Source organism: Haemaphysalis longicornis, unplaced genomic scaffold (assembly GCF_048455015.1).
Source record: "Haemaphysalis longicornis isolate Haplotype H1 unplaced genomic scaffold, Haemaphysalis longicornis Haplotype H1 scaffold_5, whole genome shotgun sequence".
In the NCBI taxonomy this organism is placed as follows: Eukaryota; Metazoa; Arthropoda; class Arachnida; order Ixodida; family Ixodidae; genus Haemaphysalis; species Haemaphysalis longicornis.
In genome coordinates, this window is record NW_027526385.1 from 36,890,652 (window position 1) to 36,917,613 (window position 26,962).

At 45.7% G+C, this 26,962-nt stretch overlaps 1 protein-coding gene across 2 annotated transcripts in view; it reads right to left on the bottom strand.

Moving 5' to 3' along the window:
- Positions 1 to 26,962, bottom strand: part of Zip (myosin heavy chain 10) — an 80,388-nt gene that overhangs the window by 32,128 nt on the left and 21,298 nt on the right. The window contains exons 2-9 of one of the 2 annotated variants that reach the window (XM_077670119.1): positions 25,446 to 25,602; positions 18,444 to 18,471; positions 16,766 to 16,874; positions 13,887 to 13,913; positions 6,685 to 6,777; positions 5,714 to 5,777; positions 1,808 to 1,906; positions 1,151 to 1,294 (exon numbers count right to left, since the gene is read on the bottom strand). In XM_077670119.1, coding sequence (XP_077526245.1) covers positions 1,151 to 1,294; positions 1,808 to 1,906; positions 5,714 to 5,777; positions 6,685 to 6,777; positions 13,887 to 13,913; positions 16,766 to 16,874; positions 18,444 to 18,471; positions 25,446 to 25,602 — 721 coding nt within the window. The remainder of the gene's footprint in view (positions 1 to 1,150; positions 1,295 to 1,807; positions 1,907 to 5,713; positions 5,778 to 6,684; positions 6,778 to 13,886; positions 13,914 to 16,765; positions 16,875 to 18,443; positions 18,472 to 25,445; positions 25,603 to 26,962) is intronic. The other variant, XM_077670120.1, reaches the window with a different exon arrangement.

Genomic DNA, 26,962 nt, shown 5'->3' on the forward strand with positions numbered 1-26,962 from the left:
GACACCACCAGGGCCGAAATGGTTAAGAACAGCTATTAAAGTTTGGATCCAAATCTTCTAGTTTTTTACTCAGCAACATAAATGGACACAATACAATACTACACACTGACGGCTGTCTGATTGGCTGGCTTCACATAACCCTCATTTTGGAGCGAAAGCTCTGTTATTCCGGGTGCAAATCAAGAAAACCACTTTTAGCACCGAATTGACCTTCAAGAGGTGGTGTACGAAGAGGATGTCAAGGGGGAAAGAGTGAGGGCGCATGCCACCAGAAAACGATTCAAAGAGGCACTTGGCTGCATCCAAGCTCACTACACATTCACGCCGAAACCGCAAGCTGCACAAAGCACATTTTTTTTTTTGCCATGCAATTGTGGGATCGATCACAGCGCACTGTCAGTATGAAAACCGAGGTATCACTCAACCATTCAACGAAACAACAGCAAAGCTGCTGTTGCTGGCCATAATGTGTGCGGTGTGTGGCGTCACCAGACCACTGAATCATAGTTACTACTGCCATTTACCATGCACGTGAGCAGGTGTCTTATGAGGAGCGCACGGCGTCATCCTGGCTTGCACGTGACGCTCGTAAAAAAAAAAACCCAAGAAAAGAGCTCGCGCACGTCCGCCTCTCAAGGGAGGCACACAAGTCAGCTCGTGCTACAAACACCCTGTTCGCGAAGCCGGTTGCAGCCGGTTCTAGCATGTGCTGACGTGTTCCACTTTGGGAGAAATGTGAAAGCCTGCTGATAAAACGATCCGGACCCGCCAGTCATGCATGAGGAAGAAGATATCGATGGACATGACGATTACTACTACTACTACCACAGTGCAAAGCTAAGACGAAACATGTGAATAAACAATTTCAAACCCAATGCAATGCGTGGCGGTGTGTCCTTCGGTGCTTTCATAGAAACAAATCCTCCAGCTTCGCTATGGTTCAAGCCTTGGACAACTTTGTGCACGCTTCGTCAATTTTTTTTTCCACAATTCCCATCCCACAACTTCCACAAATCGCACCTACACGCCAGCCACTTAACACACTCTCCCTTCCCCCCGAAGTCCTTGTTGCACGCCAACACTCACACTAAGATTCATGTCAGTGTCGTCAGCAACTAGCCCCTCCTTTCCCTCGCATCCCGTCACTCACAGTTGAGGTCCTCCTGGTTCAGCCCCATGATGGACATGGCCTTGACCGTGTTGCGGAACTCCTGGGCATCGTCCACGCCGGGCACGGGCACGGGGCCGTGGGTCAGGAACGTGTAGTTCTTGGCATCCTCCAACAGGTACTCTTCTGCATTCAACAGGGTGTCGCATCAAAACAGGGTTGCGTCCTCTCCCCACTGCTTTTCAAAAAGCCCTAATATGAGTGTGCACTCATGTACACACACAAGCACGCGGTTACAAGTTATAAGTGAATAACTAAGCAAGTGAAGAAACACTGCCCCCGCTTGCATTGTTTCATCCTTTGCATAGTTATATAGCTCCATGTACACCAACTCACTTAACTATCTTTATCACTATTGCTTGAAGTTAAAACTATAAGGGCAACGTGAATGCTGTTTCTGCCTCAATGTTTGTCCGACCAGATACACACAAGCAAAAAAAAAAAAAAAAACACACACACACACACACACACTGCAAGAAATACGTAAATAACAAAGCTTAGTTAATTAACTGCTTCAATAAAGCTTTTGGGGTACATATTTGAGACCAAATCAGGGGAAAATCAGAGGAAAATGCGGACTAGATTTGGCTTGCAATCAATTCGCTAAGGGCAGTCAAACAACCAAGTGTTTGCACTAACTCTTTTGTTCGGGTGTGGCTCCGGTCAGAAGCTGGTAGAAGACGTGGAAACAGCGCTCATCCCTTGCTTGTCGTATGGCACGTGACTTTTCTAGCAGGTCTGAAGGGAAGAGTGCCGTCAAGGAGCAAACCACTGGCCACACAGCGACAAGACAGAAAATAACACTAGGTGAACTTGACATAAAACCAACAAACCCTTCGAGCAGCACCCCACAGCCACAAAATTGGCCAATTGTCACAGCCGACTGATTGATTGATTGATTGATTGATTGCTTGATTGACTGATCGTGGGGTTTAATGCACTGAAGTAACACTTGAGCCATGAGGCGCACTATAGCGGAGGGCTTCGGAACTTAGACCACCTGGGGATCTTTAACTTGCACTGAAATCTTGACACACGAGCATTTTCGCTTTTCAGCAACGTTAGAAATGAAGCCATAGCCATAGCCATTGGGCCACTGCAGCAAATCAATTGTCGCAGCCACAGCATCAATGGTTATACAACTTGACAAAGAACGCACCAAGATTAAGAACTTCTCGGAAATATCAAACTGACATCTTAGTATTGAACGTGAAATGCTTGGACCACTGTGCTACTGTGGGCGGAAAAGCTTAAAGGGGTCCTGAAATGCCTTCCGCCGATGCATGGATGTACATGTAACCAAATAAAGCAATGTATTAGCAATCTCCTCCTGCAAGAATTTGGTTAAAGCGATGAGTATTAGCTGAGAAATCGTAAATCAAAAACTGCGAATTATCGTCGCGCCGTATTTCCTCCTCCTTTCAACTGTTTCTTCGCTGTTGGCCTCCCCTCCCATGATGCTCCGCTCCTCAGCGGTGACGTACTTCCGCTATTGCGCTCCCACAGACTGCCGTCTGCTACGGGCCAGCTCTTTCGGCTTTTTCATCTCTGTAGACACCATGGACACAGGCTGGAAAAGCGAACGAATGACCTGGCCGCATGTGTGCGGCCTGGCCTTGCCCTTTCGCGGTGTACGTGGCTGCAGGGCTGCAGTTGGTATCGGCGGCGAACTCGCAGCCGCGTGGGGAGAATCGTGCGCTCGTTCCCTTTGGTGCACCGCGCACTGTTTATCCAAAAAGCGCGGTCTCAGATGTGGCCCCGCTGGTGCCGGGTGTTATTTTGCGGTGGTTGTAATTCCTACTACCGGCGGCATGTGAAAAAAGACATTTTCAACCGACACAGAACCCGTGCACAAAACGCGCCGGATCGGATCGCTTTATCAGCGGCGATGAACGTGAAGGCGGAGAGCAAACCAACGCTGCACTCGATCAGCGAGAACCCGTGTTCTGACAAGCTGCACCCATGTGTTGCATTCAACACTGACGGGAAAGCGTTTGTTTGCACTTGTTTGGATAGTCGTAAAATGTCCAAAGTCCAAACACTCCGGCACTCCGCTAGCAGATCAGCCGGCGAGACATTTCGGAAAACATTTGACAGATGGCGCCGAATGCATTAGTGTGTCGCTACGCAAAACTGATGAGACGCTCTACTAAAACTCCCATCGCGGTGTCACGTAGCGGGACGCAAAAATTTAGCGTTTAGCGTATGCAAAGGCCACAAACGCTGTACTAAAACTCTATTAGCAGCAAAATAGCGTGCGTATGTGAAACCGCTTGCGTTTACAAAGCTGCACGCCGAGCGCGTACGTTTCAAACCTAGTGACATCGTTTAAATACACTGGCAAGCACAGTGTAACGTAGTCAGATATCAACCGTATGCTCAGGCGACAAGCAAGAGCTTGTTTTATGTGGGGCGGAGATTGCGCATAAAGGCTCGTTCGCACTTGCGACGAAAGCGAGTGAGAGCGGCAGGAATTCCGTCGCTTTGTCGCGCGACGATCGTTTTTGTCGAATGGTCGGGACAAATTTTGGTTGCGCGACAGAATTCCCGTCGCTTTCGCTCGCTTTCGTCGCAAGCGGGAATGGAAAGTTCTGCCGCTGCCGTCTGCTACGCAGCTCGGAGGTAACCGCGCGATCTGCTCGGGCCGGATGAACGCGCACACTCCCGCACGGCAGCGCCCCAAGCGGCAGACGGCCGCGTACATCGCTCCCAGCGCCGGCCTGGAGCCCGCCCTCGGCACACTAGCCAGTATATTTCAGGCACTATAATGGAGGAAAGATTTTTTGCTTCCGATGAACCTAGTTCTTTGCCCCTGTGTTTTTAAATACGTGAAGTGGTTAGCACGTCGTCCTCACGCAGCTCTGTATCGTCGTAGCATCGCTGATTGTCCGAACGAAGCTTGCAGCTAAGCCAATGCAGCGACCGAAGCTGTGTGTGTGTGTGTGTGCATCGCCTCCTGTGTGTTGTCGACGCGTTCGTTTCGCGATGAAATGCGACATTGTACTTCTACGGGTGGATAGTGCTTCCCATGGTCTGGATTATCTTTCTCGAACGACGTACCACTCAACCTCGCATGGGGTATGTGCAATGTGCCTGGCTAAAAGCCTTCTCGCTTGTGCGCCAGAGTTGTGACTTGCTGCTCGTCCCCGCAAACCGGGTGTGAGGTGAGTGCCGTATTTACGACGGGCAGGAGGAGGCAACTCATCGTCTGTCAATCGCGGTTCAGACTTGCAACGCATGTTGTGACGTTGCGTTCGTTCGAAACGCATCTCTGGATTGTTTTGAAGTTGAATAAAATGTACGCGTCAAACCCGGGCATTCGGCTCAGGGCGTTCTCTGCGATTGCACCAAAGAAGTGCCACGGGACTTTCTTTATGGTACGTACTCACGTAAGATAAAATCCACGTCGTGTTATGGCCGTGTTGCATTCAATACAAACGGTTAAGCGTTTGTTTACACTTGTTTCGTTTGTCGTAAAATGTCAAAGCACTCCGGCACTCCGCTGGCAGATCAGCCGGCGAGCCGACGCTGAGCAGACGACTCATCTCTTTGCCGGAAGTGCGTGAAAAAGCCGCCCAATAGCAGGATGTCTAGCTCATGACGAACATGTGGGAATCGATGATGTAGACATGTGAAGATGGCGGCGTCCAAAAACACGAAGGAAAGGGTGAGAAAAAAGCGACAAACTTTGCAACAAAAGTGTGAGCTTTCCGCTGCGCGTAAAAGAGTAATACTTGGCACAGGTGACGTTGGCGACCCAATCTAGCGATTGCGCTAGTTCATTTAGTGTGCTCAAAATGCCTTTCAGGGCCCCTTTAAGCTAGCCATGTACAATACAGAGGCAATGCATCGAAAAATAGAGCACTCTGTTCTTAGAGATGACTGATTGATTGTAGGGTTTAACGCGCCGACGCAATGCAGGCAATGAGGTGCGCCGTAGTGGAGGGCTCCAGTTTAATTTTGACTACCTGGGGATCTTTAACGTCTCTGTTCTTGGAGACCAGATTTTTTTTTTTTAACCCGTGATGCTTAGAAGCTGGACTGAATGGCTGAATGAAAGATTTGAAGTCCATTTATATTAAAAGGCTTACCACTGATTCCCATGCACCATTCTAAATATCCTATCCTACATGGGCAAGGTGTAATTGAAAAAACACATATATACTGCATATAGTATACTTTTTTTTTCTCAGAAAGGCTCTTGATTGATTGATTGTGGGGTTTAACGCGCCGACGCAACGCAGGCGATGAGGCACGCCGTAGTGGAGGGCTCCGGATTAATTTTGACCACCTGGGGATCTTTAACGTGCGCCGAAATCTCGTACACACGGGCGTTTTTGCTTTTCGCCTCCATCAGAAAAGCGGCCGCCGCGGCCGGGAATCGAACCCGCGACCTCGTGCTCAGCAGCGCAACACCTTAGCCACTGAGACACCGCGGCGGGTAGAAGAAAGGCTCTTGAGAATACCGCTAACACTGAAAATTTTGCAGCAATGCATAACGATCTCCAAGGTGAGAAAACAACGACTTTTCATAGAAAAGGATACAGGTTTCAATGTTGGCACCGGCTATGAATCCAGAGGCGTCGAAGTTTATCCTGATAAACTTGCCCTGCGAAAAAGGCAGTTAAGGTCAGATCAACAACACAGCACACCTTCATCTGTCTACAAATGTAAAAAACTTGTCACGGTGACTTTCACATAAAGTTATCAGTATTACGTGACATGCAACATAAACTTCTACAAACGCACACAATATAGCTCACGGAATGCAGAACGAAGTGTAAGCATTACTTAAATTTAAACGGCAGTACACCACGCATTCTTTTAAGAGGGGACACCATTTAATTTTCAAGTAAACTCTGAAACTAGTCAGTCTTGCTGCTTTTTTCCCACTGATTTTAAATATGCCATTATTTTTTCCGCTGGTCAATTAGTTCCCAAGATAATTAGAGATAATTAACCATTTTTGCTGGAACAATAAACTAAACAGTGCTAGTCATAAAACTGCAATCTGTGTTTTCCAATACTATGAACCCTAACGAGTGCAACAATCGAAGCGGTTTTTTGATGCATCACTTTCATTAAACTTTGGTGGCACCAGTGGCAAGGAAACATTATTAACACCCATTTCAAACACCAAGGTTTACTGAGCTGTAAGATTAGTTCCAAGCGATACATAAAAAAACTGCTTCTCTTACGACATTCACCAGGGTTCACAGTATCGGAAAATGTAAAGATTACAGTTTTATGATCAACACTGTTCTGTCTATTGTCCCCCCAAGAAATGGCTAGTTACCTCTAATTATCTTGGGAACTAATTGACTGACTCAAAAAAATAACAGCATATTTGAAATCATTGGAAAAAAAGCAGCAAGACTGACAAGTTTCAGAGATTACTTGAAAATTAAAAGAAGTTGTTTTAAGACCAGAGCCCCACCCTTAAAAAGCTTCACTTAAGTCAAAAGCTCTCATAGCTACTGGGGTCACAGGAAGGGAGAAAGCACCAATCAACTTACAAATCTCGAGGAGTTGTCATTCTTGACTGTCTTGGCGTTGCCGAAGGCCTCGAGGATTGGATTGGCTTGAAGCAGCTGCTGCTCAAGCTCGCCCTGCGAGATACCCAAAGACGCGCCAAAACAACATTCTCAACGACGTCTTGACACGTCTTGAAACTCTTTGAAAAAATTCACCGGCCGCGGGCACCACAACAGGACACACACTGCAGACGTGAAACAACGATGCAGAGACAAAACATGTGCAGGCAGGGCCCAAAATGAACATAACAAAAATGGCACACAAAACTGCGACAGGACAAAGACAGAATGAAGACACACAACCAACAAAACAGACTGAACAAGCAAAAGAAAAAATTCCCATGGAGCAAGTTTCTACTGTCGGTGAAACCTTCCAATGATAATTTTTTCAGCAAAGGTGTCTGTGTTTCGACTCGCTTGTTGCCATTGGGGACAAAGACGAGATGGTTTGAATTTTTTGTTAGGGGGGCACACTGGTCTTAAACCAAAAAAGCATATTTTTTCAGTTATCATGGAAATTGAGGGACATAAGTAGTTTTTCATTGTAATTGTATTTATAAAATTTGCGTTTGTGTACAGTGACTACATTCAAATTTATCCCGATTTTTATACTTAATTTTTTGACAGCTTTTGTGAAAAAATCTGCTGGAGTGATGCAGCTGAACAAGGTACCAGTGAACTGTGCACCAATCAAGGAGTGCGATGAGACTAACATCATCATTCTACCTGGTCTATAGCAGAAGTTATGATCGTTTGAAGCTTAGGCTTGGAAGATGGGAACCAGAAAACCGGTTTTGCCTTCCAAGCCCCTACTTCGAACGGGCATAACTTCTGCTACAGACCAGATAGAATGATACTGTTGGTCTTATTGCACTCCTTGATTGGTGCACAGTTCACTGGTACCTTGTTCAGCTGTATCACTCCAACAGTTTTTTCACAAACACTGTCAAAAAATCAAATATAAAAATCGTATTTGAATGTAATCATTGTACACAAAAACAAATTTTATATATACAATCAAAATGCAAATCTTTTTAAGTACCTCAATCATCATCACTGTAAAAATAAACTTTTTGATCATCAAAGACCAAGCTGTGCTTTTGATGTCAACCTTTTTATTCGCTGAGAAGACAGATGCAGAAAACAGGGCTAAGGTAAACTCCAAAGCAATCTTGTATCAAAATCAAGCGGCGTGATAACAGATCACTTCCGCGTCAAGTGCGTGAAGTAGTAATAAAAACAAAACAAGTAAAAACAGCTTCCCAAAGATTCAATTACGGCAACCACAGACTGCACCTCCGGGCACTGTAGTCTGTTTCTTAGTGGGAAATGCTGACGTCAAAACTGGTAGCTGGCCTGTGTACACATTCGTTTCTGCAAACTCGCACAACCTCACCCAAACAACGTCATCAACACGTCAGCGAGGTCCCGAGCAACGAAAGCAGTGGCTTGGTGTAAACCATTGTGAACTGAGCCATGTTCCTCCGGTAATGTTATGTATACAATGCCCAAACTGTTTACTCCACAGACCTTCCGTACATGTGATACACTACCTTTGAGAATAGAACCAAACGATGACGTCGCTGCCCTCCACAGGAAGCTTGCGTTAACAGAAGCTAGCAGAACGAGGCCAGCTCGTAAAGCGTTGCGGTGAACCCTTGTCTGTTGCGTCTGCAGCCCATAGCAAAGCTTCCTTCCTGAAGTATGACCGTCACTCTTGCACTTTCAAACGCAAGAGGCCAACTTCTAAAGTACGAGGCACTTTTTTTTTGTTAGAGAGACCATGAAGTCAATGTACAACTTTGCTTCATTCAAAAGATTGGTCAGCTCATACTTCACTTTAATCCTAGTAGACAGCTGGTCACATTGACTCAACGCTGATGTGAAGAAACTGGAAATTCAGAACCGCTGACCAAACCTAGTAAAACATAGCAGGGCATTTCAGCGTGTAATTAAAATACGCCGTCCAACCACACAGTCTGGGAGTTTGTCTTGCTTTGGGCAATGAAAGCGACTCAAACTAAGCTGGATGACTCGAGCTCACCTGAACCTTCAGTGCCTTCGGAGAAAATGGCGAATGAGACTTCTTCGCTACTCTTTAGATTTCGCAAAATCTCCCATGCTGTTGCAAGAGCCCCTTTTGAGATCGTGCAGCACTTTCGCCACTTGTATAGGCACTCACAGCGCTCACCCTTAATTCACATTTATCATGATAAGTTCGCACTCGCCCTCGCCTTATTGCCACAAAATGACGCTTCTTTCGATTTCACGGCCAGAGTTACCCACACAAGCTTAACTCTTTCGGGACCGCTCCATAGGCCGTCGATCCCATATGATCGATGGTTTCGCGAGCCTGCACAATACAAATTTTCGCTCAGTGGAACACCTAGCGACATCTAGGAGATAGTTTGAAAACTGGAGTTTTCTCTTTTGTGAAGTTTCTTTTTTTATCGCCAGGCAGCAACGCATCAGATATTTTATTCTGACGGACAGTGGTTTCGAATGTAAACAAACATGGCGTCAAACTCGCGCGAGCGCGATAAGAAATCCGCCTCGTCTCGTCTCGCATATCTTCGCCTTCTACTGTGAATTTTAACGATGAGAGTGGCATTGAAGAGTCGGAATGCGGCTTTAGAGATCGATTTTCAGCTCGAGTGAGGATTCGGGTGTCGATCAGCCTGGAACATCAAATCGCGCTCAAAGGTGGGTGTTGGTTTCGGATTCAATTGGCTCTGGAGTTGGTATATGTGCTTTAAATATGTTCTGGCTGGTTTACATTTGTTCGCTAGGGTGTTAACTACCTATGGTGGTGATCTCCTGCCACCAGCGCAGAAACGGACCAAGTTTTCGCTGAGACGAGAGCCCGACGTGTACCTGGGCGACGACGTAGCCATGGCCCTAGTGCCAAAGAGATCACACACAGAACAAAAAACCAGTTTCACCTAGCCGCATCAAACTTTCGCGATGAAGCAACAAAGCATTGTGTTAGATTTTGTATATTCTGAAATAATTTTATTCTTTTTGTATATTTTTATATTTACGCTTTTTTCTATCTTTTTCTGTAGTTTTTTCACGAAGTTCTTACTTTCAGATTTTTTCATGGTTCTATCGTCAGTGTTGAAGTAAAACTTGGTATTGTATGTCAAAGAACACATAATTAGCTGCATTTTGGTATATGCTAAGGCAGGATGGTGCCTTTGCTTTATGTAATAAAAAAATTTGTACCGAGACCTCCCTTTTTCATCACTTTTTCCGGCGGTCCCGAAAGAGTTAAAAGCCTATTTCACCAGTCAGACGATTGGGCATACGTCGGCCAATCGCCCACATCACAAGATACATGCCGCAAAGTAGCTGATCAGCGAAAACGTTTTTTTTTTTTTTCTTGTTTTGGAACCTGTGACAAACTGCTTGATTGAACAACTAGAAAATTAAGCCTGTGAAAACAAAAACAAAAAACACAGTCAACCAGTGCAACTACTCGTAAAGCTCTCCCAACATGCCAAACACAAAAATCTATGGCCCATCTTAATGTTTAGTGGTTTTATACCCTGATCTATCTAGTTGCGCCACAGGCAATCAAAATGCCATCACACACACAATAAGGCCAAACTCTGTCTCCCGGATTGCACATTTAATCACATAACAGTCAATACCTACCACATAATAAGGACACCTCGATAACCAAAGGCTTTCCTTTGGGTAAAATTGAGAAAACAGGCCAACACAGAAAAGGGGGCAACCATGCCAATAATATAATACGGCGAGCATGTGACGAAAACAAAGGTAAAAAATGAACCTGAAAGAAAAAATAAAGACTGCACACCATGCCAGCCTGCTTCTTGGTTTTTTCGTCCACCAAGCGGGCCCCTTTGAGCAAGAGCGTCACAGACACCACGCACACAGCTCACACCAAGGCAACATCAGCAGCAGCGTTCACAGGCCAGTGAGACGGGAGCGATATACCCACCGCCAAACAGTCCTCGTGTATGCAAGGCGGTGGCAAAGAGAAAAACAGCGACAATAAAAGCCTCCAAAGCGGACGCAACACGCAAAGCCACTGAAAAGACGGCACGGCAGGGGGGGGGGGGGGGGGGGGGGGGGGGGGGTCAAGACACCGCTTGACACAGTCACCAATTGACCAATCCTCAGGATGAGTAGGACACAGTGGACACAGTGTATATATGCTGGACAGAGTGTACACAGTGGACAGTGTGTCCACTCAATCCAAAGAAATCTGAGAACTGGACAGCCTGAGGCCGTTAGACCGCTTCGATGCCAATGAATTGCAATTAGAATAGAAAGCAGCAAATCGTTTTAGCAATGTTTCACTCATTTTACACCGCACCAACACTCCGGCTTGGGCAGTAAAACAGCCGGTGCCATTATGTATGCATAAAGCCGTGTAAGTGGCATTGAATCTATTATGAATTGGCTTCAAGTTGCTACTTGTTCCGAGTATCATGGAGACTTTCAGTAGGTGAAAGAAAAGACACGAATGATACATTTGGCCAAGCCATTCCGATGCCAATCCAACATAATCCAGCGTCGAGTGACTATGGCAAACACTCCAGTTAAAACACAGCTCAAGCTATATGAAATCCATGCCTGGAAGAGGGCAGTATTAGAACCTTAGAAGAGTCACTATAAAAAAAATGCCTAATAAAAGACCTCTAATGCTGTTCACACAAGAAATGCATACAGCACTAGCCGCAATAACTGCAAGAAAAATCTCCCTGTCTAAGACAGGACAGCAGTCAAAAACAGTTGTTTCTAAAACATTTCACGCTCACCCTTAAGATGAGAATACCAGTCCTTTGAAAGGAAGGTTAAACAAGACGCAAACAATTTACCTTTCAGTTTCCGTAGCCTCAAAGCTTCCTATATGCAACAAGCAAAACAATCCTTTGTTCATAGCTTCCATAAGTTCTCCAATGTCACAAATGAAACCATTCCTCTTTCAGAACTTAAACAGCTTCGCAGCTTAATACTTTATTGTAACTGAAACAATTACTCTTTCAAAACTTCCAAGCTTGTTTCTTTACAAAAAATTGAAATGATTTCAAAGCTTCCATAGGGGTGGAAGCAGGGTCCAGCTTTTTGGAGCAGGCACGGGAGCAGCAAAAGTCTTATTTTGGAGCAGCTTTGGAGCAGCAAAAATCCCATTTTGGAGCAGGTTTGGAGCAGTTCTGGGGCTATTTCGGAGCACTTTTGGAGCACTCTGACTGCTTTAAATAATGCGGCTGAGCGCACTTTTAAGAGCAACTAATCCAAAACTGCATGAAAAATAGAATTGGGCAGAATTATTTAGCAGGAGCGCAATAAATTAAATAGGAGCTAGCACCTTGATATTACCCTTTACTCAGGACTGAAACCTGCTTTTTGCCAATTCCTTTAAATGTAGCGACTTTTTGGCTTTTATTTGTATAATAATCAACACTATGTTACTAACGGTGGCTGCTTTTTTAATTTTTTGGTAAAGTAATTTCCAGATAAAACAATCGCGTGCAGTGCGCCGCCCCGCTGCCGCCGTCGCCGCAACCGCGAAATCAGGCGTCGCGAACGCGGCGAACGTGCCCTACCCGCGCGGCACTCGCCGAGCGCGCATCGTCTCCCACCGATAGGCCCCAAGACGAATACGGGCGCCGTAAAATATGATGCCGTATTCGTAGCAAGCTGCCGCCGCCGCGTCGACCGAGAAGGCAGGCATCATAGGCAGGCAAAGGCAGGCAGCGAACGAAGACGGCGATTTCACGACGCCTCATTTCGTGGTAGACGCGAAGGCGAAAGCGGGCACGGCATCCCATCAAGACGCCCGCTTTCGCGGTCGAGTCGGGCCTCGTCGGTGCGCGAACGAGTACGGTGGCTGTGTGGCGCGCTGACGCAACTGTTTTAGCTCCACACCACTTCTTTTATTAAAGCAGCGCGAAAAATTCGGCTTCAAAAGAACTTCTGATGCAAAAGGGCCGTTATTAACAGCGGAGCTGTGGTTACTGGCCGTAAGTTCGGGGTTCGTGCGCGCCGAAAATTCCCACCGAGGAACGCTAACGCGCACGTGTCCCGCAGCTCTCGACCTGACTCGACAGCGGAGAGGAAAGTGATAGCGGCCGCGCGGCCGCCTCAACACTAGAGGAGCGTGCGCATGCGCTCAGTATCGTAGAAGAGCCCTTCGCGCGGAAGCTCGCGCCGTCGTGCGCATGCGCTCTCGTACAATAGCCCAAGCGCGCAGCGGCTTCGCAGTTCTCGGTTCGTGCAGGTCCCGAAAAATTAGACCAATCACTAAAAACTACTGTGCGAAGGATGTGCGGAGGGGTCGTTCGCCTTACTTCGAGCAGCTGCAAATTCAAGAGGCCATGCCTTAAGTTATAACACTAAATAACTGTTCAAAGTACTTTTACTCATGCTGGTGACAGCCTTACGGGAAAGCCGTGGCGATAACAACGTTGCGATAAACTCCACGAGGGAACCACGAATGCACTAAACTGCCGTGGCTATGGATGCGGCGTGGACGCGTGGATGCGGCTGCGTCTATTATGATAGATAGATATGATAGATATACTAGTTGTTGCCGTTCCCTTTTCAACGGGTGATCGACGGGAAATCCGGCGCTCCGGAAAGCCAGCGCTCAGTGTTGCCCGGACGACGACAAGACTCGACGTTGTATGCTCTCAATGGACAATAATCGCACAAATTGCCGTTTCTGCGCAGCTTGGCGCAGCAGGGCAAATTGGCGCACAATGGCGCAATTGGCGCAGCAGTTCCACCCCTGTAAATTTGCAGCTTCTTTTTAACAAGATCACTGAAACAATTCCATTCTTATGGCTTCAAAGCTTTTTTTTTTATCGCGACAGCTAATAAATACATTTTCTCTTTCAGAGCTTACGAAGCTTAGCAGCTTCAACGAAAAAAACTGACACAATTACTCTTTCTCTTTCAAAGCTTCCGAGCTTCAGTTTCTTTACAAAAAAATGGAAATAATTTCTAAGCTTCCATAGCTTCACAGCTTCTTTAGCAAAACCATTCAAACAGTTTCATTCTTACGGCTTCAAAGCTTCACTTTTTTTTTAACATAACAGCTAAAACATTTCCTCTTTCAGAGCTTCCACGGCCTCGCAGCATTTAAAAAACAACACCCAAAAGCACGCAAAACACAAAAAAATGTAGGCGCCATCCACTGCGCGACTTACCATGTTGAACACTGGTGGTTGGTAATTCTGCGGGGAAGAGACGAGGAACGGAAGATGCGGTTAGCCAGGACAGACAGCCAGAAAGACGAGGAAGATGGGGGAGAGAGGTTCGGGAGGAGGGAGGGCATGCTTCCTTTTCGAGTTAGTGGGGGCCAGAAGAGAGCAAGGTGTTAGATTCCCCCAAGGGAAGAACCCGCCACGACTCACACCACTGCCACAAGAGTCCAACAACACAGCTACAACTCTACTCAACAAAGCAGCTCATGCGCTTCTTCCGCATTCTGCCACCAAAAAACCGTTTTGCAAAATGCCAGCACCAAATGTAACCAGGCGCAAGCATGCTCCATTCACTTACTACCACACCATAGTGGCCTGGCGACCCCTTAAAGATGATTATAGTACTGATCAACCAGCATAATTTATTTATCAAAAATTACTCGTAGATATCTGCTGACAGCATTATCTGTGATGGACTCTGCAATCAGGTAACGACACTGAAAGTGGCAATTTAGCTTTCGCATCATACGCAAGTGATAACTTCAAACTGTCACTGGTAGATAACAAAAACCCTTCATTTAAAGAACTGTTCAAAGAAGGTGCACTACCAAAAAGTTCTGGTAACGCCTTATTGCCGTTAATGCGTGTTAAGGCCACTATCAAGTAGTGCCAATTCTGAACACCCATAAGCGCAAATGGTTGAGTAATTCAGAGGTAAATTAATGTGGTATCCTGATTAATTTGTTAAATTTCCATCACCTTTCAGCTCATTTTGCAAGACTGGGGGAAAATCTCGCTTTCCACCACAAATTCTGAATTTTATTATTAAGCATGTTTACCTTATATAAATTTAAGCCAGGCCGTAGACCTTCCCACAACCACTGCAGCCACGGACAGGCTCAAGTCATGCCACAGTAAAGCAGAGGCCAAGTGCAGTTTTTTTCTTTCTTCCATCATTTTTTTTTTTGCCCGCACAAAACATATTTAGGCCTTAACAAACTGTGCATTCAGTGCCAACATGCACAGCGCACATACACACGCAAAATAAAAGTGTGTGCTACATAAGCAAACAACCAAGAAAATGAACATTGCCTCGTCACATCGCTTCTGCTTCGGAATGCAACAGGCAAAAAAATGTTTATCACGTTCCAGATAACCTCTGAACAACCTTGGAGGTGAGGAAGGAAGTTGCACAAACAACCTCAATTGACACTTGAAAGTCATTTCTGCGCTTTTAATACCCCTCACGTGCTGACCTATCGTCAATTTTAACTAATTGTGCATCGTACATTGTTTAGATTGTACATTGGCTGGAAATTTCCCTCCGAGCCCACAGAAAAAGCCTCTTTATCACTGCTGGTCCCATGAAATATGCCGGCGCAATTTATGGCCGCACAAACAGCGATGTAAAGTACCGGGGCACGTCGACAGCCGGACCTGCTACTTCAGGTGGCCGTGAAATGGTACGGCCTCCTTGCTATCAGCCACTCTGAAGATAAGAGCACCCCCGTGTGGAGAGCCCTCCCAAAGCTAAGCCGCGGTCGTGAGTAACACAAAACTTCCGCTTTGAGTATTGCTACAGAAAGCCCCCACACCGATGTAAGAAAGCCAAGCACCTGTCCCAGTGCAACAGGTGCCCGGCAAACCAAATTCCCACCTACTCGTATATCGCTCCTCGACAGAATCAAAATTCCCGGATGAATAACTGCAGTTCAATCTGACACTGCTCAGCACTGCTTGGTTATACTGTAAATAATTACAGGTTACGCAGTAAGCAGTCAGTGACCGTCTTAACTACCGAACTCGTAAATGTACCACCAATCCTCTTACTGCGACCTTGTTGCAGTCGAACCCTCAAAATGGTTCGAATAACTAAACTGCGCTTCAAGGCGGCATTGACCCTGACTGCCTAACCTATTTGGGTGGTAAATTCAGGTTGCTAGGACAACTCCAGCTCATTAGTGAAGAAGCTTGAACTTTATTTACCAAAAAAAAAAAAAATTCTGGATGTCAGAATGCAGGGTTCGTTCATCACGGCAACGAACTGTGAACGAAAACTTGACGCAAGACAAAAAAATTGATGCATCGCGTGCATCCACTAAGCAATATTCAAAATAACTGCACTTTCAGACAAAATGAGCTCTCAGCTAGATCAAAACCAAAAAGGGACGCTCGATGAGTTTTCATTACACTACTCTGTGCTAGGTCGAGCGGAAATTGGGAGATTCTCGACTCTCTATACACTGCTCCTTCCCAACGTCTTGACAAACACTCGGGCATCTTAGATGAGGCACAACCAAGGCAAGAGCCAGCCAGGAACACCACAGCGAGCCCACGGTGCAAGTTTGCAAAAGGGGAAAAAAAAAAAAAAGAACCAAATGCAGCGGTGGTCATGCACCAGGCACCAGAGGCCGCCACCTTCCGAAGGCGTCACCGAGCAGCCACCACCGATTCCACCAGGGACTTACGTGAGCGGCGCCGCCGGGCTCCTTGCAAGCGTGCGAATACGTGGTTGGTACGACTCAGTTAGGGCGCTCGTGTCATTCGTCCAGTGCTTCCGTCGCGAAAAAACTGGGCCCCCGATCTGCCCACACCCCCCTACAGCCCGTATTGCATCCAAGGGGTACAAATGTACAGGCAGTTTTGCCAAACTCCCCATACTGCTTGAAACAATGTCAGTTTGTACGCGACCTACGTCAACCTCAAAACATCCGTTCAGCTGGCAAAGATGCGAGCCAATTCTGCCTTTCTCGTGGTTTACTAGCCACAAACTGGGGAATAACACCAAAGGGTCCCACATCCTTGAGGCATTCTAAACTTCCACGATTCCCACAACTTCTAGTGGGATCTCAACCTGCATCATAGCACCCTGAAGGTCTCACCGAGTGAATGGTGGAGGATGTCGAGGAGCGCGGCTTGGATGACGCGACGTAGGCCAGGTACTGGATGACTTTCTTTGTGTTCTCCGTCTTGCCGGCGCCGGACTCGCCCCTGGAAGACGAGAGGAGGGAAACGCTCTTGGTAAACTTTAAAACCCCTTGCGTGTCGCTTCACAGTCTTTTATTCACTTTGCTGAAAATGTCAGACAAAAAAGTGTGCGTGTGATTTGCATTCCTGGACATTACTCCAGGCATTACAAAATTTAAAATTACAAGAAATGGGGAAGCGGGTATACGAAGGAACGCTAAGTTTTAGGCGGGAACAAGGAGTTGGTTAATGATAATAACAGGCCAAACTCCAGGCCACTTCGGCAGACATAAGTGGACTGAGACAAGTTTGCCAATAGAGAATTTCCGTACATAACAAACCCCTAGACAGTCCCGTCAAATTCTCTTTAGCAGGCTTACATCACATATTTACGCACACTACTAAAGATTGACAAATAGCTTCACAAACAGTGAAGGGATTAACCTGTCCATGTCTGCAGCCTTCAGGCGTAAGAAGCAACCCGCAATTCGACCCATTATAACAACTGAAGAAGGCTGCATGCTGTTTTCCTATAAAGAGCAATACAACATGATCTTCAGCGACACATTTACATTTACGTACAAATCTTAATCATCAACTAAATACCAGCTTAACCAAGCTACAAGTTTCCTGGCCTTCAGCGTTCACAAAGATTTTCATGGGCAACAATGACTATGAACACAGCCCACTGCTTTGAAAAGTGCACACAGGTTATGCACGACCAGGCAAGTCCCGGTAAGATGTTTTCTTTATTTCCACACCATTCATTTTTTCCCCCTACAGACCTACATCTTTTAATCTGGTGCTGCAATGCATTCACAGAACATCGCTATATTCTGAAAAGTCCGTTCCCGCATGATTCTTCCCCAGATCATCCCCTATACTCCATACCCCATTTCCTTGCCGCACCAGGCTCTTTTTTCCCTTGAGAGCCGTCTGGCACAAGTAGTGCGAGCTGGGGTGTACGCCCAGCGTGGTATCCCGTATTCATCATCATCATCACCAGCCTATCTACGCCCACTGCAGGGCAGAGGCCTCCCCCATGGATTATCCCGGTCCTGTGCTAACTGCATCCAATTTATCCCCGCAAACTTCTTGATCTCATCTGCCCATCTAACCTTCTGCCGCCCCCTGCCACACTTGCCTTCTCTAGGGATCCACTCTGTTACCCCTAATGACCGACGGTTATCTTTCCTTTGCATTACATGCCCTGCCCACGCCCGTTTCTTCTTCTTAATTCCTACTAGTATGTTCTTAACACGCGTCTGTTGCCTGACCCACTCCTTTCTCTTCTTGTCCCTTAATGTTACACCTATCATCTTCCGTTCCATTGCTCGCTGAGTCGTCCTCAATTTAAGTAGAACCCTCTTAGTGAGCCTCCAAGTCTCTGCCCCGTAGGTGAGTTCCAGTAAGATGCAGCTTTCATACACTTTCTTCTTCAGCGACAATGGTAGGCTGCCATATTCAAAATGAGTCATATCTTCCCTCCCTCTCTCATTTCCCCCTCTGGCCAACCGACCTTCCCTTTGGCAGTAAAGAACCTTTCTTACATAACCACCGCGAGTGAAGAGCTTTGAACAAACGCCAACTTACGTGCACAGGATGGATTGGTCCTCCCGGTCTGCAAAGACAAAGGAAAAAGTTTGGATTGCAAAGGTTAGAACTCTGCAGCAAAGCACTTTTCAACCTGAAAAGCAACTCTTGGGAGCATACCTAAATACACGAAAGGATACTTTTAAGACAAGAAGGCACAGATCAGTTTCCCAACTTGAAAAGCTATAATGTGGAAGACGAAGCAGCATGTCCAGAAAACTTTGAACCCAAGTTGTGTACTGGTTACGCTAAGCCAGTTTTTATTATTCACATCAAATGAACGACTTGCCCCTAATTGCAGCAGAATGGCTGAATGAAGCACTTAACAGTCGTAATTGCTGCACAAAACACAAGGTACATATTTTAGAGAGCTGCCACGAATGGCTGAATGACAAAACATCGACAATTTCGCTAATAGTGGAAACAGGTCATTAAACATCTCAGTGGGTCAAAGTACCGAAGACGCCAATCGTCATTCTAGTCTAAATTTATATTTATAGAAAACCCAATCATCATGCTACTCCAAATTTGTTCGGCAAGCTTCACGAAATGACTAAAACAGGGCCATGCTGCAATTAATGACACATTGATTGACTATGGGTTTTAATGTGCCAAATCTACGAAGTGCGACATAGTGGAGTGCTCCGGATTAATTCTGGCCGCCTGGGGATCTCTAACGTACGCCGAAATCTCGAACACATGGGCGTTTTCACTTTTCACCTCCCTAAGAAAAGTGGCCGCTGCAGCTAGGAATCGAACCTGTGTCATTAAGCTCAGCAGCGCAATGCCTTAGCCACTAAGCCACCGCGGTAGGTCATTAATGACAACTCAAAACACCTCTGATGTGTCGTCCCTTAAAATAATTTTAGTGCTGCGAGTTGTTAGAGTTTCAGCATCAGGCAGCATTGTATGAACACTTTTACTACTCTTTTTCATTTTGTAATTCCCCTTCTGGTTCGTTCATGCACTGCTCTAATTGTATTTTATTTTTTCACAAACTAGCTGCTCTGATCTTTTGCAATTTCTGTACATACTTATTCACAGGAGATCCCCTTACAGCCTCGTGCTATAAGACCTCCTCCTGTATATTCACCTATGTATGCCGTTTATGAACACACCAATAACATTATTCTTATTAATCCATTAGCCGGCAGTCGACATTTTGTTCAAAAGGAAACCCGACCACGACAACCGAGTGACTCGCCAGCAGCTGCAAACTGACGTTTATTAGGAAGAATTAAACGTCACATTCGGGGTCTGACATGCCGTAGCAACAAGGGTCACGACATATTACAAGCGCAAACATTGGGCACGAACGAGCATTCTTGTCTAAAGAGTACACACAGCTCAGATCCACATGCACTGTCATTAATGGCTACCAATAAAAAGAAAAAAAGACAAACATATACCTAAACTGAACACAGCGGGTTGTGATTGTCTTTTAGCCTTTGGGCCTTCGGCGAGCCGAAAGCTAGAACTGCGCAAAACACCTGTGCGTCCAACATTCCACTCGTCCTTGTTTGTGCCGTGCATCATCATCTCACCGCTATTCGTTCGGACACACGTGCGCTGCACTTTGACACAAACGTCCACCCCAACTGCACTCCTCAAAAGCACCTACATCGCTGAGTTCGTGGAAATGTACTCGAGCGAAACATAGAGGGCAGACAGATGATTAGCACATGAGGTCACCACACTGGAATGACGAAATCACACAAAAACACGGAGTTATCCCCAGGGAGTTATTCCCGGAAGACCTAGTGAGGAGTTGGCAGAATTACTGGGCTCCAGTATAACATAAACCTGAAAATAAGTCTAATCTAAAAGAACATAAGTAAATGTTCTTGCTCATCTTTGTACAGTCCCACCCCTGGTTTGGTTTAATTAGTCCTTATCGATTGCTTCAAGTGTTACTAGATTAGCTGAACATTTGCAGCTGAAGAGTCTTATCTGCATCTCCTTTAGTTTCAACAGCATCCGTGTTAGCCCACGGCTTCAACTCAACTTCCATTGTGGCACTCCCAATGCAAAAAAAAAAAACAAGAAGAAGAAGTACGCAACTTCTATTTGTTTCTCATCTTGTTTACTCTGCGAAAAAATAGCAAACTACTCGTGTCTCCTCATTGTATCTCTCATTATCCTTACACAAACACTGTACATTTTTTACAAACTTGTATGTGTGAATTACGACCTTTGCTTATCTTTCATACAACCATACAATCATACAACCAGAACAACCCCGGCTCCACTATCGTGCACCCTGCTGCAGTCGCCAATTGCTGTTTCCTGCTCACATCCATCGGTTAACAACGCCGAGAGAACTCGAGAAAATGCCTCAGGTGAGGGACTTCAAGAAGCCAGAGAGCATGGCTTGAAGATGGTCAATTTACATCGCGGGTTAAGTGGGTAAAAAGAAATCGGACGCCAATCCTAGCGGCAATGTCACGCTGGCTTCTCTGATCCCTAAGCGAGTCTCTGGGAAAAAAAGTGGAATACGCTCATGAGGGAGCAAACTAACTTTCATACAATCATGGCTTCCCCAAACTAGCACTCACAGAATGGCCAGATTCAGTTGCTTTAGCAGCTGCCTTCAAGAACACACCTATCTTACGTTCGTATCTCCCCGAGATCATCTGATTACATCTTATATCACCATTACGCAAACTTGCGCCCCAATTTTGAAGAATACTGGATTTCTAAAATACGAAAGTGCTGGCGCACTAAACGTAGCGTATGCTTGCCATATTTCAACCCACCCTCCAACTGGTTCCGTTGCAATGTCCCCAAAACTAAACCTTGCCACCAGTGCACCACACACACACACACACACACACACACACACACACACACACACACACACACACACACACACAGAGAGAGAGAGAGAGAGAGAGAGAGAGAGAGAGAGAGAGAGAGAGAGAGAGAGAGTAAGCATTTAATTCTGAAAATTGGGTGAGGGTCAGGGCAACAGAATACGGAAAGTTGACTCTGGGACTGCTCAGGGCGACACCAGAACACACTGCCATGCTACTGGCCTTCAGCCCGCACTGCCACTCCGTGACGGCTGATGGACTGCGAAAGCGTTTATATAGACGTACGTATCTGTACATGCATATGCACACACCCCGTTAAGCCTTTCAAACCCCGAAGCAGAGACAATGGACGAACCCACCCCCCACTGCTAGGCCGATACACAATGCGCGAGTTGCTCCCCGTCGATGTGGCATTCCGCAAGCCGGTCAAGCGTGCGACACAAGGTATGTGTCCGCTGACGCCGCGGCTGCTCAACCAAAACGACGTCCTCCCTGGGCCCTCGCACAAAGCTAGCGACGAAACATAAAAAAAGGGGGAGGAGGCTGCTGTCTCTGGTTCCGGCATCGAGCAGTTAAGCAGACACGCTCCTTGCCTTCATGCTCTTACAATGTCCCAAGTGCCTGCTTCATATCCCCCACTTGTGTCTGTGCATTCTCAACATCGTCTTGTACCCACCCGGGCAGCCCCGTTTCACCTTGCGCCCTCTCTTGAGAGTAACTGGAGCTATGCTTAACTCCATCGGCAATCTGTGTTACGCAACTTGCCCACTGGTGTACCGCAATAAGTGAACCAAGCTCTACGCAATCAATATGCCCCTGTCTTTTCTACACAAATACCCATGACCTGATGGAACAAACGTAGCACAACGAGGTGCCGACTGGTTAATTATGCCAAACCTGTTGCGAATAGCGAACAATGCTTCAGTAGATCCACCAAGTCTCGTGGAGGTCCTAGGGCGCCTAAAGCGCAGGCAAGGAAGGCTCTCAAACCTCATGGCCATGGAATGGTACACCAGTACAGGAAATTTTGAAGGAACCCAGTTTAGCTAGACTGACCGCGAGATCGCTTCGGTTGATTAAACAAGCCAAAGGCACAGCAGGAGGAGACGAGACGAGTGAAAACGTTCAACAAGGTCTACTCAAACAGTTCTACAAATGTTGAACTGCCAGAAACTGCTTGTTGAACTGCCTGCTTGTTAAAACTTCACACTCTTACCACCTTCTACCATTATTGTTAACAATAAAAGGATGATATCGACAACAAGTGACAGGCGTTGTTCCGCGGACGTCCAAGGGAGAGGGGGCGAGAAGCAAATGTGAAGAGGACGGAAGGAGAGCGCAAATCATGCGGAGGCAAGTGAAGTAGTCAGCTAAAGTCGATCAATGTGCCCAAAATGAATGTCAAGCTAAGGTTCGGCTTCACAGACACCACTGCAGCTTCGCTTTATCGGGCATATTCAGATGTACTGCATTGCCACTTCTATATGTTGATGCACTGTATAGAATGGAGTATAGGGATGGAATGGAAACAATGGGATGCCAAAACTGCTGATCAACCAAAATAGTGACAGGCAGCCAATGCTACTGCCTAAGCGGGACAGAGGAATGCAAGAATTACATGCAGGGTGGTTAATATTAATCGATCAGCCTCCCAACAAGACAAGCTTTGATTGATTGTAGGGTTTAACGCGCCGACGCAACGCAGACGATGAGGCGCGCCGTAGTGGAGGGCTCCGGATTAATTTTGACCACCTGAGGATCTTTATCGTGCGCCGAAATCTCGTACACACGGGCGTTTTTGCTTTTCGCCTCCATCAGAAAAGCGGCCGCCGCGGCCGGGAATCGAACCCACGACCTCGTGCTCAGCAGCGCAACGCCTTAGCCACTGAGCCACCGCGGCGGGTCAACAAGACAAGCTGACAACTTTCCAAGTGTAAGAAATCAAGAAACAACGCTGAATTCTACTTCGCTGCAGTGAACACACCCCCCCCAGGCTAAGCCACTGTGTGCAATCACATCCTCCAATCGCGCCACACGCCGTAAGGACTGCACCCCCTTGAACTTCCTTCCTCCGCGGTTCACACCTCAAAGAGGCTGGCACGACCGCGAGATTAGGCTGGCCAACAAAGAAAAGGTTACGACGGCGCAGGATCCAGCAAAACAAAGAAGCGCGCACACACATCCGGGAAGCCGACTTCCTGTGCACGGCACACCTCGCGACTGGAAGGCCGCACAGATGCGAACCAACACACGCGCGTGCACGAGAGAATACAGCTGCCTTTCAAAACAAATACAAACTTGATGCTGCTGAGAGTGTGCTTTGGTTCTGACAGCGGGTGGCAGTAGCACTCTGTACTTACTCACTTGGCTTAAGAGGGGTGCACTGTTTTAAGTGGAGGCTGTTTTAAGTCCACTGTTCTTAAAACAGCCTCCTTTAATTGTGAAGTAAACTCTGCGAAACTTGTCAGTCTTGCTGTTTTTTTTTCCCACTGATTTCAAATATGCCATTATTTTTTGAGTGAGTCAATTAGTTACCAAGATCATTAGAGATAATTAGCCATTTCTGGAGGAATAGACACAGCAGTGTTGGTCATAAAACTGTGATTTTATCTTTTCCAATATCATGTGAACCCTGGTGAGTGCAATAAGAGAATTAGTTTTTTGATGCACGGCTTGGAACTAATTTTACAGCTCATTAAACTTTGGTAGCACCAGTGGCAAGGAACCATTTCGAATGCCCATTTCAAACAGCAAAGTTTGATGAGCTGTAAAGTTACTTCCCTAATTCTAAACTACATTGTGCCATCAACAGATCTACTAGTGTTGACTGTTCACAGCTCCAGACAAAGTTCCGGAAAATGTCACCTTGTCACCAAACATATTTAGCAGATTCAAGCCAGGCACTGAAACATTTAATGTTATCAAACTAAGAGGCAGATTTCCAAGTTTTGAGCCATTACAAGAACATGCTACTGCTTTGAAGCGTGCTGTTGTACGGGCCATTACGTAATGACGTTATACGTAACCGAGAGTTGTGTACAGCAACATAGTAGCGTGCAAAGGCACATTCATTATTCCATATTTAAGCGCAAGAACCTATTCTAAATGTCCGTGAACCATTCTTTACTAAAGCTCACTATGCGAGAAATATTACGTAACTGGAAGTGCACGTCATTACGAAATTACATTCACATTCCTCAAGTCATTACAAGGTTCACTGCCACATTTCACACCTTGAAGTGCGATTCAAAAAGAACCACAAAGTAATGACGTTACGTTATCAAGAGTTATACGTAATTACCAGTAATTACTTAGTGACATGAACAAATCTCACATTTCACAACATTACGGGGTGCAACCACCCATCTTGACATGTGCTAAGTAAATAACGTCACGAGTAGATACACGCCCTTATGCGACATCGTGCAAAATATTTCTCCTTCCAATACTTATTTTACGCTGGGGCATACTAGTCTTAGGAACCTTTTTTTTTGCTTTCCAACCAGTCTTCATTACACTTTATCGGCTTGTTCAGATTTTTTTTTTAGCCGATATCAAATATCCAATTAGTTTCGATGTGAGGCGTTTAGTTTCACAGATAATTAAAAATCTTGATTGTTCTTGCGAACAATGAAAAAAAAAAGTATAATCGACGCAAAATTACCAGCAAGGCATGAATAGATACCAGAAGTTGTGGAGACTAAAATGTGGGAAGCAGTTTTTTTTTGTTTTGTTTTTTGCAGTCAGATGAAAGTTTGTCAATTCTAAATTATATGTTTGAAGTACTCCTGCTAACCAATTAAGAATAATGCTAATTAAATAACTACTGAAACACAAAATGCAAAATCTGCTTCCCATATTGGATGGTTTAAACATTTAGCGTTATGCTGCAAGAGAACTAATCTTTCAAGCTGCTCTACATGCTGGGATGTGCCTCTCGAGAATTTCCTACTGCTGCAATATCACTCGTGGTGAAAAGGAAGAAAATTATGGAAAAATTAATTTTTTCATTGAAATCAGGCCTGTAAGGATTCTATAAGTACCTGGTACTGTTCAAGTACTAACTTTTCAGAGGAGAAACTGTGCAAACCAAGACAAAAGTGATACAGAAAAAGTGCTTTTTTGGGCAATTTTTTTGGTCATAGAGACCCATGTGCCCCCTTAAGACCACACAAACGCTGCAACCCACCTTGGAGCATGCTCCGGTACGATCCGTCAGTGACGGCGAAGATGTGTGGAGGCACTTCATGGCGTTTCTTGCCCTTGAACAACTCTATGACCTTCTCAGTGTAGATGGGAAGCTTCTTGTACGGGTTCACCACCACGCAGAACAGGCCAGAGTATGTCTGTGCGAGGAGAAAACAGGCAAAAAAACAGAGAGGACATGAAATCACTTGTCTTTCTGGTAAAAAAACATGAGCTGCAGAAAAAGCTTGTACTAATGCAAATATGTCTGCAAGCGAATAAGTCTGCATCAGCATCTGTTACAATAAGACGGCTCCTGGGACCCGTGTCTCTGAAGTGTTCCATAGCACAGGAAGTTCCACAGCACACATTTAGACTAGGCAATAGTGAAAGGTGCCGTTCAGGCCAGCCCATTACCACGGTGAAAGAAGCAGAATAACACAGCCAACCGAGTGAACAGTAGGGCAGCAAAATCCACCATTTTCATCAACTTTTGCAATACATGCCGGAAGGAAAGAGTAGCGGCGCAACATGTAGGAGACAGATCAAAGCCATTCAAAAGCTTAAGGCTTTTGTGGGGCAGCAGCAAAGCATCTCCGGTGTTCAATTGGATATTGATGTCTTCGCATCCTGAACCCTAGGGATGTGCTTAAGCGTCCTTAGACTTTTTAAGCTTAGTTCGGACTTGGCACATGAAAGAAAAAAATGCATAAATGTGGCAACCCCTTTAGACTAATTTCCAGTTGCAAAAACAAAAAAAAAATCAACCCTTAAACCCCAATTTCATTCTCTGTTCTGTTGGAAGAGACATCTGCAAAGAGATAAACTAGCAAAATCGTAACTGAGGTATTGAGCTCCTTGAAGAAAGAAATGTTTATAACACGATAATAATTAACGATTAGTGAGAGGAGGTGAAACGAAAAACCCTTTGTTTCATCGTTCAGGTGATCATGAAGATTGTGGACTGGGTGAAAAACACCCCACCGTTACTCAAAAGTACACTTGAACAATTTGTTACGGCCAGCTTCATTTCCAAGACTTCTGAGGGATAGAAATGCCTCATAAAATACAAAAAAACTACCTGCAAACATCTTTCGTTTTCCCACCCTACTTTCAACAATGAAAAAAAAAAACGCAGATTGTATGCGCTTATTCCTGCCATATTTGTCTACCTTACTGACTTCTGTTATCTTGTGTGCTTACTGTTATCCTATCTGCGTTTACTATTCCTATCGTTACTTCAATTCCATTGTGTGCCTCCCGAGCATGTGTGTTTCCATGGGTGTGTTTGTTTATCAGCTGTAAAACAGCCGACCCTACACAAGCAAACTTTTATTCAAGTGTCCCATGAATGACATCTGCACTCATTTTTACTACGACACTTTTTTTGTTTCCTCAAGGCACCAAACCATACTGAAATGTAGCAAATTTTTACTTTAACCCACCCATCACCCACTACCAAGTCGACGTGATTCACACCAGAGCTCATTTGGACGCCTTCGAACGCCAGCTCCCAAGCCA